The sequence below is a fragment of the Carcharodon carcharias genome, chromosome 9, assembly GCF_017639515.1.
Source record: "Carcharodon carcharias isolate sCarCar2 chromosome 9, sCarCar2.pri, whole genome shotgun sequence".
Classification (NCBI taxonomy): Eukaryota; Metazoa; Chordata; class Chondrichthyes; order Lamniformes; family Lamnidae; genus Carcharodon; species Carcharodon carcharias.
Window position 1 is genome coordinate 2,981,695 of NC_054475.1, and position 12,595 is coordinate 2,994,289.

The 12,595-nt window shown below is 43.0% G+C and overlaps 1 protein-coding gene across 4 annotated transcripts in view; it reads left to right on the top strand.

Annotated features, from left to right (window-relative positions):
- Positions 1–12,595, top strand: part of LOC121282515 (plasma membrane calcium-transporting ATPase 1-like) — a 270,618-nt gene that overhangs the window by 107,945 nt on the left and 150,078 nt on the right. For all 4 annotated transcript variants that reach the window (XM_041196229.1, XM_041196230.1, XM_041196228.1 and 1 more), the window contains exon 2: positions 4,186–4,651. In XM_041196229.1, coding sequence (XP_041052163.1) covers positions 4,456–4,651 — 196 coding nt within the window. In that variant the 5' untranslated portion in view covers positions 4,186–4,455. The remainder of the gene's footprint in view (positions 1–4,185; positions 4,652–12,595) is intronic.

Here is a 12,595-nt window from a genome sequence, read left to right on the forward strand (position 1 = left end):
TGACAGGAGGTGGGCAGAGCTACCTTGGCTCTTGTGAAGTATTGCTGCCAGCCAGTTAATTTGGTATGCAAACCAGAATTTCAGTTGAAATAGTGATCTGTATTTCTGATTGTGCTTGATTCGGTGCTCTATAATTGAGAAGTTGAGGAATTCTTGGGATGTGGGCATTGATGGTGAGGCTAGCATTTATTGCCTATTCCCTAGTAGCCCTTGACAAGGTGGCAGTGAGCCATCTTCTAGAATGGCTGCAGACTGTGTGGTGTGAAGGTGCTGCCATAATTCTGTTAGGCAGCGTGTTCCAGGGTTTTGGACCCAGTGACACTGAATGGCGATACATGTCTTTCATAATGGTTTGGAGCAGAACTTGCAGGCAATGGTGATCCCATAGTCCTGCTGCTGTTGTCCTTCTAGGTGGTGGAGCTGTAGGTTTGGAAGGTGCTGCTGAAGTTGTGAATCGTTAATGTGTGGTGAACCTTGTGGGTGGCACATGTTGCAGCCACCTTTGTGTAGGAGGACTCAAATTGCCAATTACCACCCTATCAGTCTACTCTCCATCATCAGCAAAGTGATGGAAGGGGTCTCAACAGTGTTGTCAAGTGGCACTTGTTTAGCAATAACCTGCTCACTGATGCCCAGTTTGGGTCCCAGCAAGGCCACTCATTACAGCCTTGGCTCAAGCCTGGACAAAAGAGCTGAACTCCCAAGGTGAGGTGAGAGTGACTGCCCTTGACATCAAGGTAGCATTTGACCGAAGGTGGCATCAAGGAGCCCTAGGAGTCAATAGGAATCGGGGAAAACTCTCAGCTGGTTGGAGTCATAACCAGCACAAAGGAAGATGGTTGTGGCTATTGAAGGTCAGTCAACCCAGCTGCAGAACAGTCACTGCAGGAATTCCTCAGGGTAGTGTCCGTGACCCAACCATCTTAAGCTGCTTCATCAATGGCCTTCCTTCCATCATAAGGACAGAAGTGGGGATGTTCGCTGATGATTGCACAATATTCAGCATCATTCACAACTCGGATATTGAAGCAGTCCATGTCCAAATACAGCAAGACCTGGACAATGTCCAGGCTTGGGCTGACAAGTGCAAGTAACATTCACACCACACAAGTGTCAGTCAATGACAATCTCCAACAAGAGGTAATCTAACTATTACCCCTTGATGTTCAATGGCATTACTATCACTGAATCCCCCACTATCAACATCCTGGGCGTTACCATTGACCAGATACTGAACTGGACTAGCCATACAAACACTATGGCCACAAGAGCAGGTCAGAGGCTAGGAATAGTGCGATGAGTAACTCACCTCCTGACTCCCCAAAGCCTGTCCACCATCTACAAGGCACAAGTCAGGGGTGCGATGGAATACTCTCCACTTGCCTGGATAAGTGCAGCTCCCACAACACTCAAGAAGTTTGACACCATCCAGGACAAAGCAGTCCGCTTGATTGGATCACATCCACAAACATTCACTCCCTCCACCACCGACACACAGTAGCAGCAGTGTGTACCATCTACCAGATGCACTGCAGGAATTCACCAAAGCTTCTGAGACAGCACCTTCAAACTCACAGCCACTACCATCTAGAAGGACAAGGGCAGCAGATAGATTGGAACCGCACCACCTGTATTTCCCCTCAAAGTCACTCACCATCCTGACTTGGAAATATATCGCCATTCCTTCACTGTCGCTGGATCAAAATCCTGGAACTCCCTTCCTAATGGCACTGTGGGTGTACCCACTCCACATGGACTGCAGCATCTCAAGAAGGCAGCTCACCACCACCTTCTCAAGGGCGACTAGGGATGGGCAATAAATGCTGGGCCCAGCCAGTGAAGGCCACATCCCATGAATGAGTGAAAAACATATACATTTAGGCTAGGATGCTTAATGCATGGTCTTCCATGCATTATTTCCCTTTTCTTTTTTTACCCAGCCCCCATCTCCCACCTTTCCACAAATATTCTATCTCTCATGCGATTAAATCTGGAATTGAAAGATAGTCTCAGTTTCATGGTGACCATGAAACTATCATTGATTGTTGTAAAAACCCATCTGATTCATTAATGTTCTTTTGGGAAGGAAATCTGCCACCTTTACCTGGCCTGGCCTACATGTGACTCCAGATCCACAGTACTGTAATCTGGTTGATTCTTAACTGCCCTCTGAAATGGCCAAGCGAACCACTCAGTTCCAGGGCAATTAGCAGTGGACAACAAATACTGTCCCTGCCAGCAACACCCATATCCCATGAAAGAAATTCTTAAAAAACCATTAAATGGGCAATGTGGATTTCTCTGTTCATTTTAAATGTTAATAGTATTACAGTACTGCATGCTGAGAATTGAATTTAATTTGTAGTCAAGTCTAGACTTCAGAATGTGGTGAAATGCATCCAAAATTGGTCATTTGTGCAGCATTTTGGTTTCAAAGTTCTCCATAATGTGATGAAATGCCAGCGAGTGACGCTGCTTCACTATAAGTCTGCCCAATTCCATCTGGTGGATAAGCTTCTTGACCCCAGTAATGCGTAGATATAAATGTGTGTGGCTACACATTAGTTTGAAAAAAGTCAATTGCTAGCTTTGCTGTTGCACAATAGTGTTATGGAAAGCATTGAAATAATTCAGTTACTTGGCAACGTAGATTTTCTTTTCAATTTGCTTAAAGGAAGTGTTTTCTTTCCAAAAAATATACTTTATTAAAATTTGTGAAGGTACATTACATAAATTTGACATTACATGAGGTGCAATACAGATAAGTGTTTTGGTGCAGTAGATGAGGTGCCTCACTACACCTACATTGCAGGTTATATGCACTTAAAGGAACGGTTCATTCATTTTTAAGTAACTGAAGTTTAATTGGAAGAGGACAAAAATCATAAATTTAGGGGCTTGGGGTGGAGGGACGAGCATCTTTTGGTAGAGCTGAGCTTGTCAATGAGCTGAGTTTCCAATAAAGGAAGGGAGAGATACTAATTAATAGAAGGAGGACCTTCTGGTTGTTGAGGGCCTGGGGCTGAAGTGTTAAGAATCTAGTTGTAGTTTCTAGCCTCAATGTACGATCATTGCATACAGCCCCATGTGTAAAGTAGAATGCCTAGCTGGGAAGTTCATAGTAAAAGTAGCGGTATTTTGATTATGGAATGATTAAGTTTCTAGCATGTGTTTCTGGTATAGCTCTTGATTGGTGACCATGTATAATTTAGAATATTAAATTTGCCTCATGATGCACTGGAGGACCATACTTGCTCGCAAGTGTACATTTGCACTGCTTCAAATATTTATACCCCAAAGATACAGTTTACTGGGGAGGGGAGGGCAGACAGAGAGAGTGGTGGCAGAACTATCACCCGGTGAAACTAGTTACAAGTCAAATGTCCTTTAGCCGTACATCTGAAAACCAAACAAAGCCTAAACCAAACTTTTTTTTGAATGGCTGTGCAGTTAATTTGTATGTTAATAAAGCAATGTAATATAATTTTACAGATGTAATAAGTGTTAACAAGAAAGGAGTAGGTTGTGTTAGAGTTGACAAATGAAGAACAGCCTAACATTTGTAGATAAAAGCAAAGTACAGCGGATGCTGGAAATTTGAAATAAACACAGAAAATGCTGGAAAAACTCAGCAGGTCTAACAGCATCCGTGGAGCGAGAAACAGAGTTAACGTTTCAAGTCCATATGACTCTTCTACAGAGCCATAGACTAAAGCTATCTTAGGCTATTGTAATGTAAGTAGGCCAACTGTATATACGGTAGATCTGAAAATATCTGACTACCGAAACGCAATCTGCCCCAGGGGTTTCAGGTAAAGGATACTCAACCTGTAGTACAATAGTTTGTTGCAGAAATATTGATATTCTGACCCATGTAGGACATTAGAAATGTCATTTTAGCTTTGCATAATTTCATTCTTTGAAGTTAGGTATGTTAATTTTATTCAGTTTAAAATGTTTGACTTCTGTAAAGTTTTTTTTAAAAATCTGTTTCACTACCAAAACTGAAAATGCTTTTGACCATGGGAATGGTGAATGGTGCTGTGGAGTGTTCTGGCAAAGTTCCACGAATTTCTATACATGGCACCATTAAGTGTGAAATTCTTCGTTAAGCTTATTTTGGTTTTTAAAAGTTGCATGTCAAGTATCAATCATTTGAGTAACACATTGCAACTTCTCTTTCAGATTTTCTCAGCGGCTTACTGGCACCAAGAGATGCAAGAGCAGAAATTAAACTGTTGTTGCTAGGCTACTGCTGCAGTAATATGCATTTCCTTATGACACCTTGTTCTGGAGAAGTTGGACTCTGCTGATGTTCGCATCATTGCCACGAGAGTTAAAAACCAATTTAAAATTTGCAGACTCCCATTGGAACTGTCAGTAGGACTGCCGTACCAGTGTCTGGTGTGGATCTTTCAACTTCAGCTGCAACCTTTATAATTTCTAAGGGGAAAAATGACTAACAACACAACAAGCCACCATCCAGGCAACTCTGTTGCAGAGGGCAATCATGAGGGCGAGTTTGGCTGTACTGTCGGGGATCTGCGTGCCCTTATGGAACTGCGATCTGGTGAAGCAGTCAATAAAATACATGAAACTTATGGTGATGTTCAGGATATCTGTAGAAGGTTAAAAACTTCTCCAGTAGAAGGTAGGTTGTTTATGTGTGTGTGTGTGTGTGTGTGTGCATGTGAGCATGTTCATTTTGCTTTGTTTATAACAAAATATTACTGCTCTTTTGAAAAGCTGCAATTGTGATTCTGATAAACCAGGTTTGTTCTTGTAATGTGGTCTGAATTTGAACGTCCTGCTATGTGTCGAATAAGGGCCTCACTGGGTGAGTTTTCCTGAAAAAAGGCTTTATTGATACAAAGGCCTTGGCAACTGACTATCCCATCAAACCAAGAAGGTCTTTTTCAGCACCTCGTGTGTCTTTTGTGTTGTATGTTCCCACAGTGTTTCCACTTTATTGTTCATCTCTACACTCCTTTTGTGGGTGACCAATCAATGAACTCAGACACTTTGGATGAATTTGTAAATAGTGTAAACTTTTTGTTGACATGCAAACGGCAATTGCATGTTACTCACTGATGAGCTTATGGGAGGATCAAATGTATATATCCTGGGTTCTGAAAAGCCATGTTCCAAAGCATCTACTTTAGAAAGATTTCACCACAATTATTCTTCCTAATCATTATTCAGAAATCATCCAAGCGTCCTCAACATTCTTCAGTTGTGTATCAGTGGATCACTTTCGGGCCAAACTGATGGGGTTAAAAATTGTCTCGTAAAAGAGCAGTGTCTGCTTGCTATGATGAACAGAGCTTGACTGGTTTAGTATGTGAATCCATCTATGAAAGTCAGTACTGATTAGATGCTCTATGCATTATTCAATGCTGCAACAAAAACAATATAATTGCTTTAATATAGGAAATATATATCCTAAAAGCATTTAAATAATTTATTAAATGTCACCTCACATGTTACTGATGGAAACAGCACATAAGAGATTAACGGCAGTCAATTACCATTATGGTATTTCTGCAGTAATTTTTTTTGCATGTAATAAATGGGGGAAAAATATCCTTTTTGTTTAAAGATTATCAGCCTTTGTTTAGTGATAGCATCTTGCCTCCAAATTAAAAGGCTGTGGGCTCCAGTCCCATTCCAGAACTCAAGTATATAACCTAAGCCCCCACATCTATACAATCCTGAGGTCGTGCTGCATTGTTGGAGCTGCTGTTTTTTAGGTGATGCATTGCCCCATCTGCTTGTTTTGCTTGAGCATTTAAAGTGCATGACGTGGTTTGAAGGACTTAAAGTCCATGAACTGCCTGTCACCAGTGTCCTGAGCTTAATTTGGTGAAATATCAGCCCCAGAGCTTCCAGTTCCAATTCCATTGCTGCCATTAAATTCTGGATATATTTGAAATTGGGATGTTCCGGCTTTTTTTTCGAGCAGGAGCTAGTTAGTATCAAATGGGCTGCAATTTAAATTGTCTTTCGCTAATTGGTAAAATGATGCTGACCATGATCCTGCAAGTATGCTAGACCGTGAGTGTACAATGCTTACCCAAGAGTTCTACAAATCAGTTTTAATATCTACTTATATTTCCTGTAATAAAAGGCAGGAAATGCACACATGTCCATCAGTGTTTGTACAGAAAAAATGGGTTAGCAATTTGATTGATTCTTGATGATAACGGAAAGCACTAAGATAAGAGCTCCTGTACAGGGCCAAGGTGGTTGGGAGGGATGGAAAGAAAGAAAACTGATAAAAGCCAAGAGTTAAATACGCTGGTAATTTTAATTTAACTTTTTTCTCTATGATTGTTGCAAATGTAACGGTATAGGGGTTTTTCTGGAGTGTCTGTTAAGTGAACTTGATTGTTAAATTTATGTTGAGCCAAAACATTTTCTCTGAAATAAAATTAGGCACTTTCAAAACTCAGGAAGAAGCAAAACAAAAACAGAATTACCTGGAAAAACTCAGCAGGCCTGGCAGCATCGGCGGAGAAGAAAAGAGTTGACGTTTCGAGTCCTCATGACCCTTCAACAGAACTGAGTGAATCTTAGGAAAGGGGTGAAATATAAGCTGGTTTAAGGTGGGGGGTGGGAGAGAAGTGGGGGGTGTGTGGTTGTAGGGACAAGCAAGCAGTGATAGGAGCAGATAATCAAAAGATGTCACAGAAAAAAGAACAAAAGAACACAGGCGTTGAAGGTAGTGATATTATCTAAACGAATGTGCTAATTAAGAATGAATGGTAGGGCACTCAAGGTACAGCTCTAGTGGGGGTGGGGTGGAAAGGCTAGCAGGGCATAAAAGATTTAAAAATAATGGAAATAGGTGGGAAAAGAAAAATCTATATAAATTATTGGAAAAAAACAAAAGGAAGGGGGAAGAAACAGAAAGGGGGTGGGGATGGAGGAGGGAGTTCAAGATCTAAAGTTGTTGAATTCAATATTCACATTCTGAGATCCACACTCAGTGCCATGCACCGCCATATGAACACGCTCGACCTCTCCCTCCAGCAGCACCACCGCACCCTTTTTCAAAGCTGCACGTGCCCCCAGTTCCATTTTATTCTTCATCTCATCCGACACCTCAACGAGAAACTTTTTCTCTTTCTCTCAAGTGCTAAGGAACGCAAGCTCCAACAACTCAGCGACACCAACACCCATCTAGGACCCTCCAACCCTGCCTGTCCCTCCGTCCCCACCCCATCTTCCAATCCCAGCCCCGGCCGTGTATTCACTATAACCCCTGACCTTCCCCTCTCCGACGCTGAATGTTCAGTGCTCAGCAAAGGACTTAGTTTCATATCCTTACGCCCTCATCTCAATGAATTTCGGTCTCGGCACAATGCTGAACAATTCTTCCGCCGTCTTCGTCTCCGTGCTCACTTCTTTGGGCAGGAGTCCTCTCCCCGTTTAATGGATCCTTTTACCCGCCTCCAATATTCTCCCTCCACCTGGACCCCTCCCTCTGGTTTATTACCTTCTCTTGTTCTTTTCATTGAGAACTGTCGGCGTGACATTAGTTGTCTCAATTTCTCTGCTCCTCTCACCCATTCTAATCTGTCTCTCTCTGAACTTACTGCACTCCGTTCTCTCAGGTCCAACCCCAACATTGTCATCAAACCCGCTGACAAGGGTGGTGCTGTTGTTGTCTGGCGCACTGACCTACCTCGCGGAGGCTGAGCGTCAACTCACAGACACTTCCTCCTACCTCTCCCTGGACCATGACCCCACCACTGAACATCAAGCCATTGTTTCCAGGACTGTCACTGACCTCATCTCCTCTGGGGATCTCCCTCCCACAGTTACCAACCTGATAGTCGCCCAACCTCGGACGTCCCGCTTCTACCTCCTACCCAAAATCCACAAACAGAACTGTCCCGGTAGACCGATCGTATCAGCCTGTTCCTGCCCCACGGAACTCATTTCTCGTTATCTTGACTCCCTTCTCTCTCCCCTTGTCCAGTCCCTTCCCACCTACATCCGTGATTCCTCTGACACCTTACGTCACATCAACAATTTCCAGTTCCCTGGCTCCAACCGCTTCCTCTTCACCATGGACGTCCAATCCTTCTACACCTCCATCCCCCACCAGGATGGTTTGAGGGCCCTTAGCTTCTTCCTCGAACAGAGGCCCAAACAATCCCCATCCACCACTACTCTCCTCCGTCTGGCTGAACTTGTTCTCACACTGAACAATTTCTCCTTTAACTCCTCTCACTTTCTCCAAATAAAAGGTGTGGCTATGGGTACCCGCATGGGCCTCAGCTATGCCTGTCTCTTTATGGGGTATGTGGAACATTCCTTGTTCCAGTCCTACTCCGGCCCCCTCCCACAACTCTTTCTCCGGTACATCGATGATTACTTCGGTGCTGCTTCATGCTCTCGTCGGGACCTGGAAAAATTTATTAATTTTGCTTCCAATCTCCACCCCTCCATCATTTTCACATGGTCCATCTCTGTCACTTCCCTTCCCTTCCTTGACCTCTCTGTCTCAATCTCTGGTGATAGACTGTCCACCAATATCCATTGCAAGCCTACCAACTCCCACAGCTACCTCGACTAAAGCTCCTCACACCCAGCTTCCTATAAGGACTCCATTCCATTCTCTCAGTTCCTTCGCCTCCGTCGCATCTGTTCTGATGATGCTACCTTCAAAAAGAGTTCCTCTGACATGTCCTCCTTCCTTAACCGAGGTTTTCCACCCACGGTCATTGACAGGGCCCTCAACCGTGTCCAGCCCATCTCCCGCGCAGCTGCCCTCACGCCTTCTCCTCCCTCCCAGAAACATGATAGGGTCCCCCTTGTCCTCACTTACCACCCCACCAGCCTCTGCATTCAAAGGATCATCCTCTGCCATTTCCGCCAACTCCAGCATGATGCCACCACCAAACACATCTTCCCTTCACCCCCCCGGCGGCATTCCGTAGGGATCGTTCCCTCTGGGACACCCTGGTCCACTCCTCCATCACCCACTACTCCTCAACCCCCACCTATAGCACCTTCCCATGCCCATGCAAAAGATGTAACACCTGCCCCTTCACTTCCTCTCTTCTCACCGTCCAAGGGCCCAAACGCTCCTTTCAAGTGAAGCAGCATTTCACTTGCATTTCCCCCAACTTAGTCTACTGCATTTGTTGCTCCCAATGTGGTCTCCTCTACATTGGAGAGACCAAACGTAAACTGGGCGACCGCTTTGCAGAACACCTGCGGTCTGTCTGCAAGAATGACCCAAACCTCCCTGTCACTTGCCATTTTAACACTCCACCCTGCTCTCTTGCCCACATGTCTGTCCTTGGCTTGCTGCATTGTTCCAGTGAAGCCCAACACAAACTGGAGGAACAGCACCTCATCTTCCGACTAGGCACCTTACAGCCTTCCGGACTGAATATTGAATTCAACAACTTTAGATCTTGAACTCCCTCCTCCATCCCCACCCCCTTTCTGCTTCTTTCTTCTTCCTTTTGTTTTTTTTCCAATAATTTATATAGATTTTTCTTTTCCCACCTATTTCCATCATTTTTAAATCTTTTATGCCCTGCTAGCTTTTCCACCCCACCCCCACTAGAGCTATACCTTGAGTGCCCTACCATCCATTCTTAATTAGCACATTCGTTTAGATAATATCACCACCTTCAACACCTCTGTGTTCTTTTGTTCTTTTGTCTGTGACATATTTTGATTATCTGCGCCTATCACTGCTTGCTTTTCCCTACAACCATATCACCACCCCAGCTCCCTTCTCTTCTCTCCCCCCACCTTAAACCAGCTTATATTTCACCCCTTTCCTAAGATTCACTCAGTTCTGTTGAAGGGTCATGAGGACTCGAAACGTCAACTCTTTTCTTCTCCGCCGATGCTGCCAGACCTGTTGAGTTTTTCCAGGTAATTCTGTTTTTGTTTTGGATTTCCAGCATCCGCAGTTTTTTGTTTTTATCAGGAAGAAGCAACTAGCCCAAGCTTTGAACAGTTCTTATACCTATCTATTCTTCCTAGTGTACATATAATTGTGGCCAATCTTTGTCTAAACTTTTGTATCAACTTATCATATTGCTCAAGTGCATTTCATTTATCTAAAATTGAGATAAACATGCCTCCTGGGATTTACTTCCCAGTGTAATGCTGTGGAATTTCTGTCTTGGATAGAGAAAATGCCGGAACCCATTTCACAATGGCATCCAACTTAGTATTTGACTCTGCCTCACCCCCACTCTCCCACAGAAAAAAACCCAACTTCAGCTTGCACAAATGCTTTGGCTGGTCCCCCCAAATTATCGAAACTCTTGAGGCCAGCAGTAAAGGTTTGCTTGAGTATTTTGGGTTTTCTGTATTGATGCCGACATTTTTTTTTAATTTTTGAGAAATTTTGGCTTTCACTAGTTTGAATGCAGTTGTCAATATCTCTGTTGGATTAAAGTTTTGTGAAAGTTAGCACACATTCTCCACAGGTCCCTTTCCCTAAAGCTAGGGGAAATTAATAACTGCAGAAAAGAAATGTTTTGGGTGTACCAAAAGAAGTAATTTGCTAGCAAGTTTAACAAATGTGGAATCAATAAAAATTTTGAGGATCTCTTGACTTTCCAGAAATCTCTTTTTATAAGATATCAGCTGGAAATTAAGTTGTGGTTTGATGTGGTTGATAGCTATTTTGAATTTAAAGGGATTTGGGCTACTATTCCAAATAAGTTCTTCCTTTGAAACTGTTTTGTGTCTGTGTAATGGGTTGGTGGGGGGGATGGGGATGGGGGTGGGGGCCAGGGTGGAGAAGAATGGGTGGCTTTGAAAGGCTACAAAAAGAACTCATTGGGTGGGATTTTCCGCACCTGCCCACCACCGCGATCTTCCAGCCCTGCCACAAGTCAATGGACTTCTGGCTGGGGCACTGCCTCGCCCTCGGCGGGTCCCACCCACGATGGGGCTGGAAAATCCCAGCCATTATTTTAAATCGCCTCGATTCTTTCCCCTTGCTTCCATCCCAAATTCATTTCTAGAAACAAAACCCAACGGAATAGGCACTTCTTCTGGTTTTCGGGAAACATACTTTCTATTTCAAGACTATTGGCTTTATTCTATTTTTGGGATGGTTCTCAAACATTCAACTAGTTGAAGCTCCAAGCTGCTGGGTGGGATCCCTCTTGAAAATTCCTATTTCTGGCAGATTAGAACCCTATAATTGAAAGAGAGCAGGAAAAGAGAGGCTAATGTATGGGAGGAAAGGCCAAAGATGGTTAAACAATGGATAATTGTTATTCCTTGTTTCTGTACCTCCTTTTTATTTTTTTGTTGTTTTGGATTTCCAGCATCCGCAGTTCTTTGCTTTTACCTCCTTTTTATAAGTTGTTTACCTGTAACATCACCAGTGTTGGTCCTATATTTCTGCCTCCACAGATGCTACCTGACATGTTGACTGCATTTTTTATTTTTAAGCATGTTTTCAAGATGATGGGGAGGAGGGATAATGGATTGGAAGAAATGCATTTCATATTTGGGATGTGTTTTGTAATTAGATGTATGTTGACCAGTGAAAGCACTCAGTCAATGTGTAGATGTTGTAAACTAGTTTATCTAAGAATCCAGTTCAATATTAAAACCAAAATAAGTATCTAAATTTGTATGGGTGACGCAATGTTTTGGACATTGAGTGAAATTTTAGGCTTCATAATATAATTAATTGAAGGAGACTTCAGGAGATAATATGCAAGGATTATGATGCAGCCTTTTGAATGCTGGGGATTGCAGCTTATATAGCCAGTGTCAGATGTGGCTCAGTTGGTAGCATTCTCGTCTCTGAATGACAAGGCCCTGGGTTCAAGCCCCACTTCAGGGTTTGAGCCCATAAAAGGCTGATGTTCCAGTGTAGTACTGAGGGAGCATTGTCCGAGGTCCTGTTGGTCTGTTCAGGTAGATGTAAAGGATACAATGGCACTACTTTGAAGAACAAAATGGGAGTTATCCCCGGCGTTCTAGCCAATATCTATCCCTCAATCAACATCACGTAAACAGATTATCTGGTCATTATCGCATTGTTATCCACATTCATAATTTAAGAAAATGTTGGCGGAATACAGATGTGATGTTGACATAACCAAAGCAGAAATCGTAAACAGGTTATTAAATTTAAAATTTGATTCTAAATCTGAAAGACATATTAAAAAAAATTAGCAAGCTTCTTCAGAGCTCATTAGGATTTTTTTCCTTTCCCACTGGGCAGCAGTGATGTCAGATTCTATTAGATATAACTTTTTACAAAGCTGAACAAATGGCTGCTAAGAGTGGCATTGGAGATTGTAAGGATGGGCACAGATATTGTGTTCTGAATGCAGTGGTTCGAATACTGTTGAGGTGATGAATGAATTGTTTAAATGCAGATGATTCAGTAGAACAACAGAGGTGGAAACATTGCATTTTAGTTTAGTTTATCCCCAGTTTGGGAGAGACTTTGGGTTTATTTTCTTGACTTTTGCCTGTAGCTGGGCTTCTCCTTCAGAATATTGAGAGATTGGGCCGATATTGTGACAGAAGACTGCACATAGTTCGAGAAAGTTTTCTGATTTCCTACTTGTAGCACACAAAACTT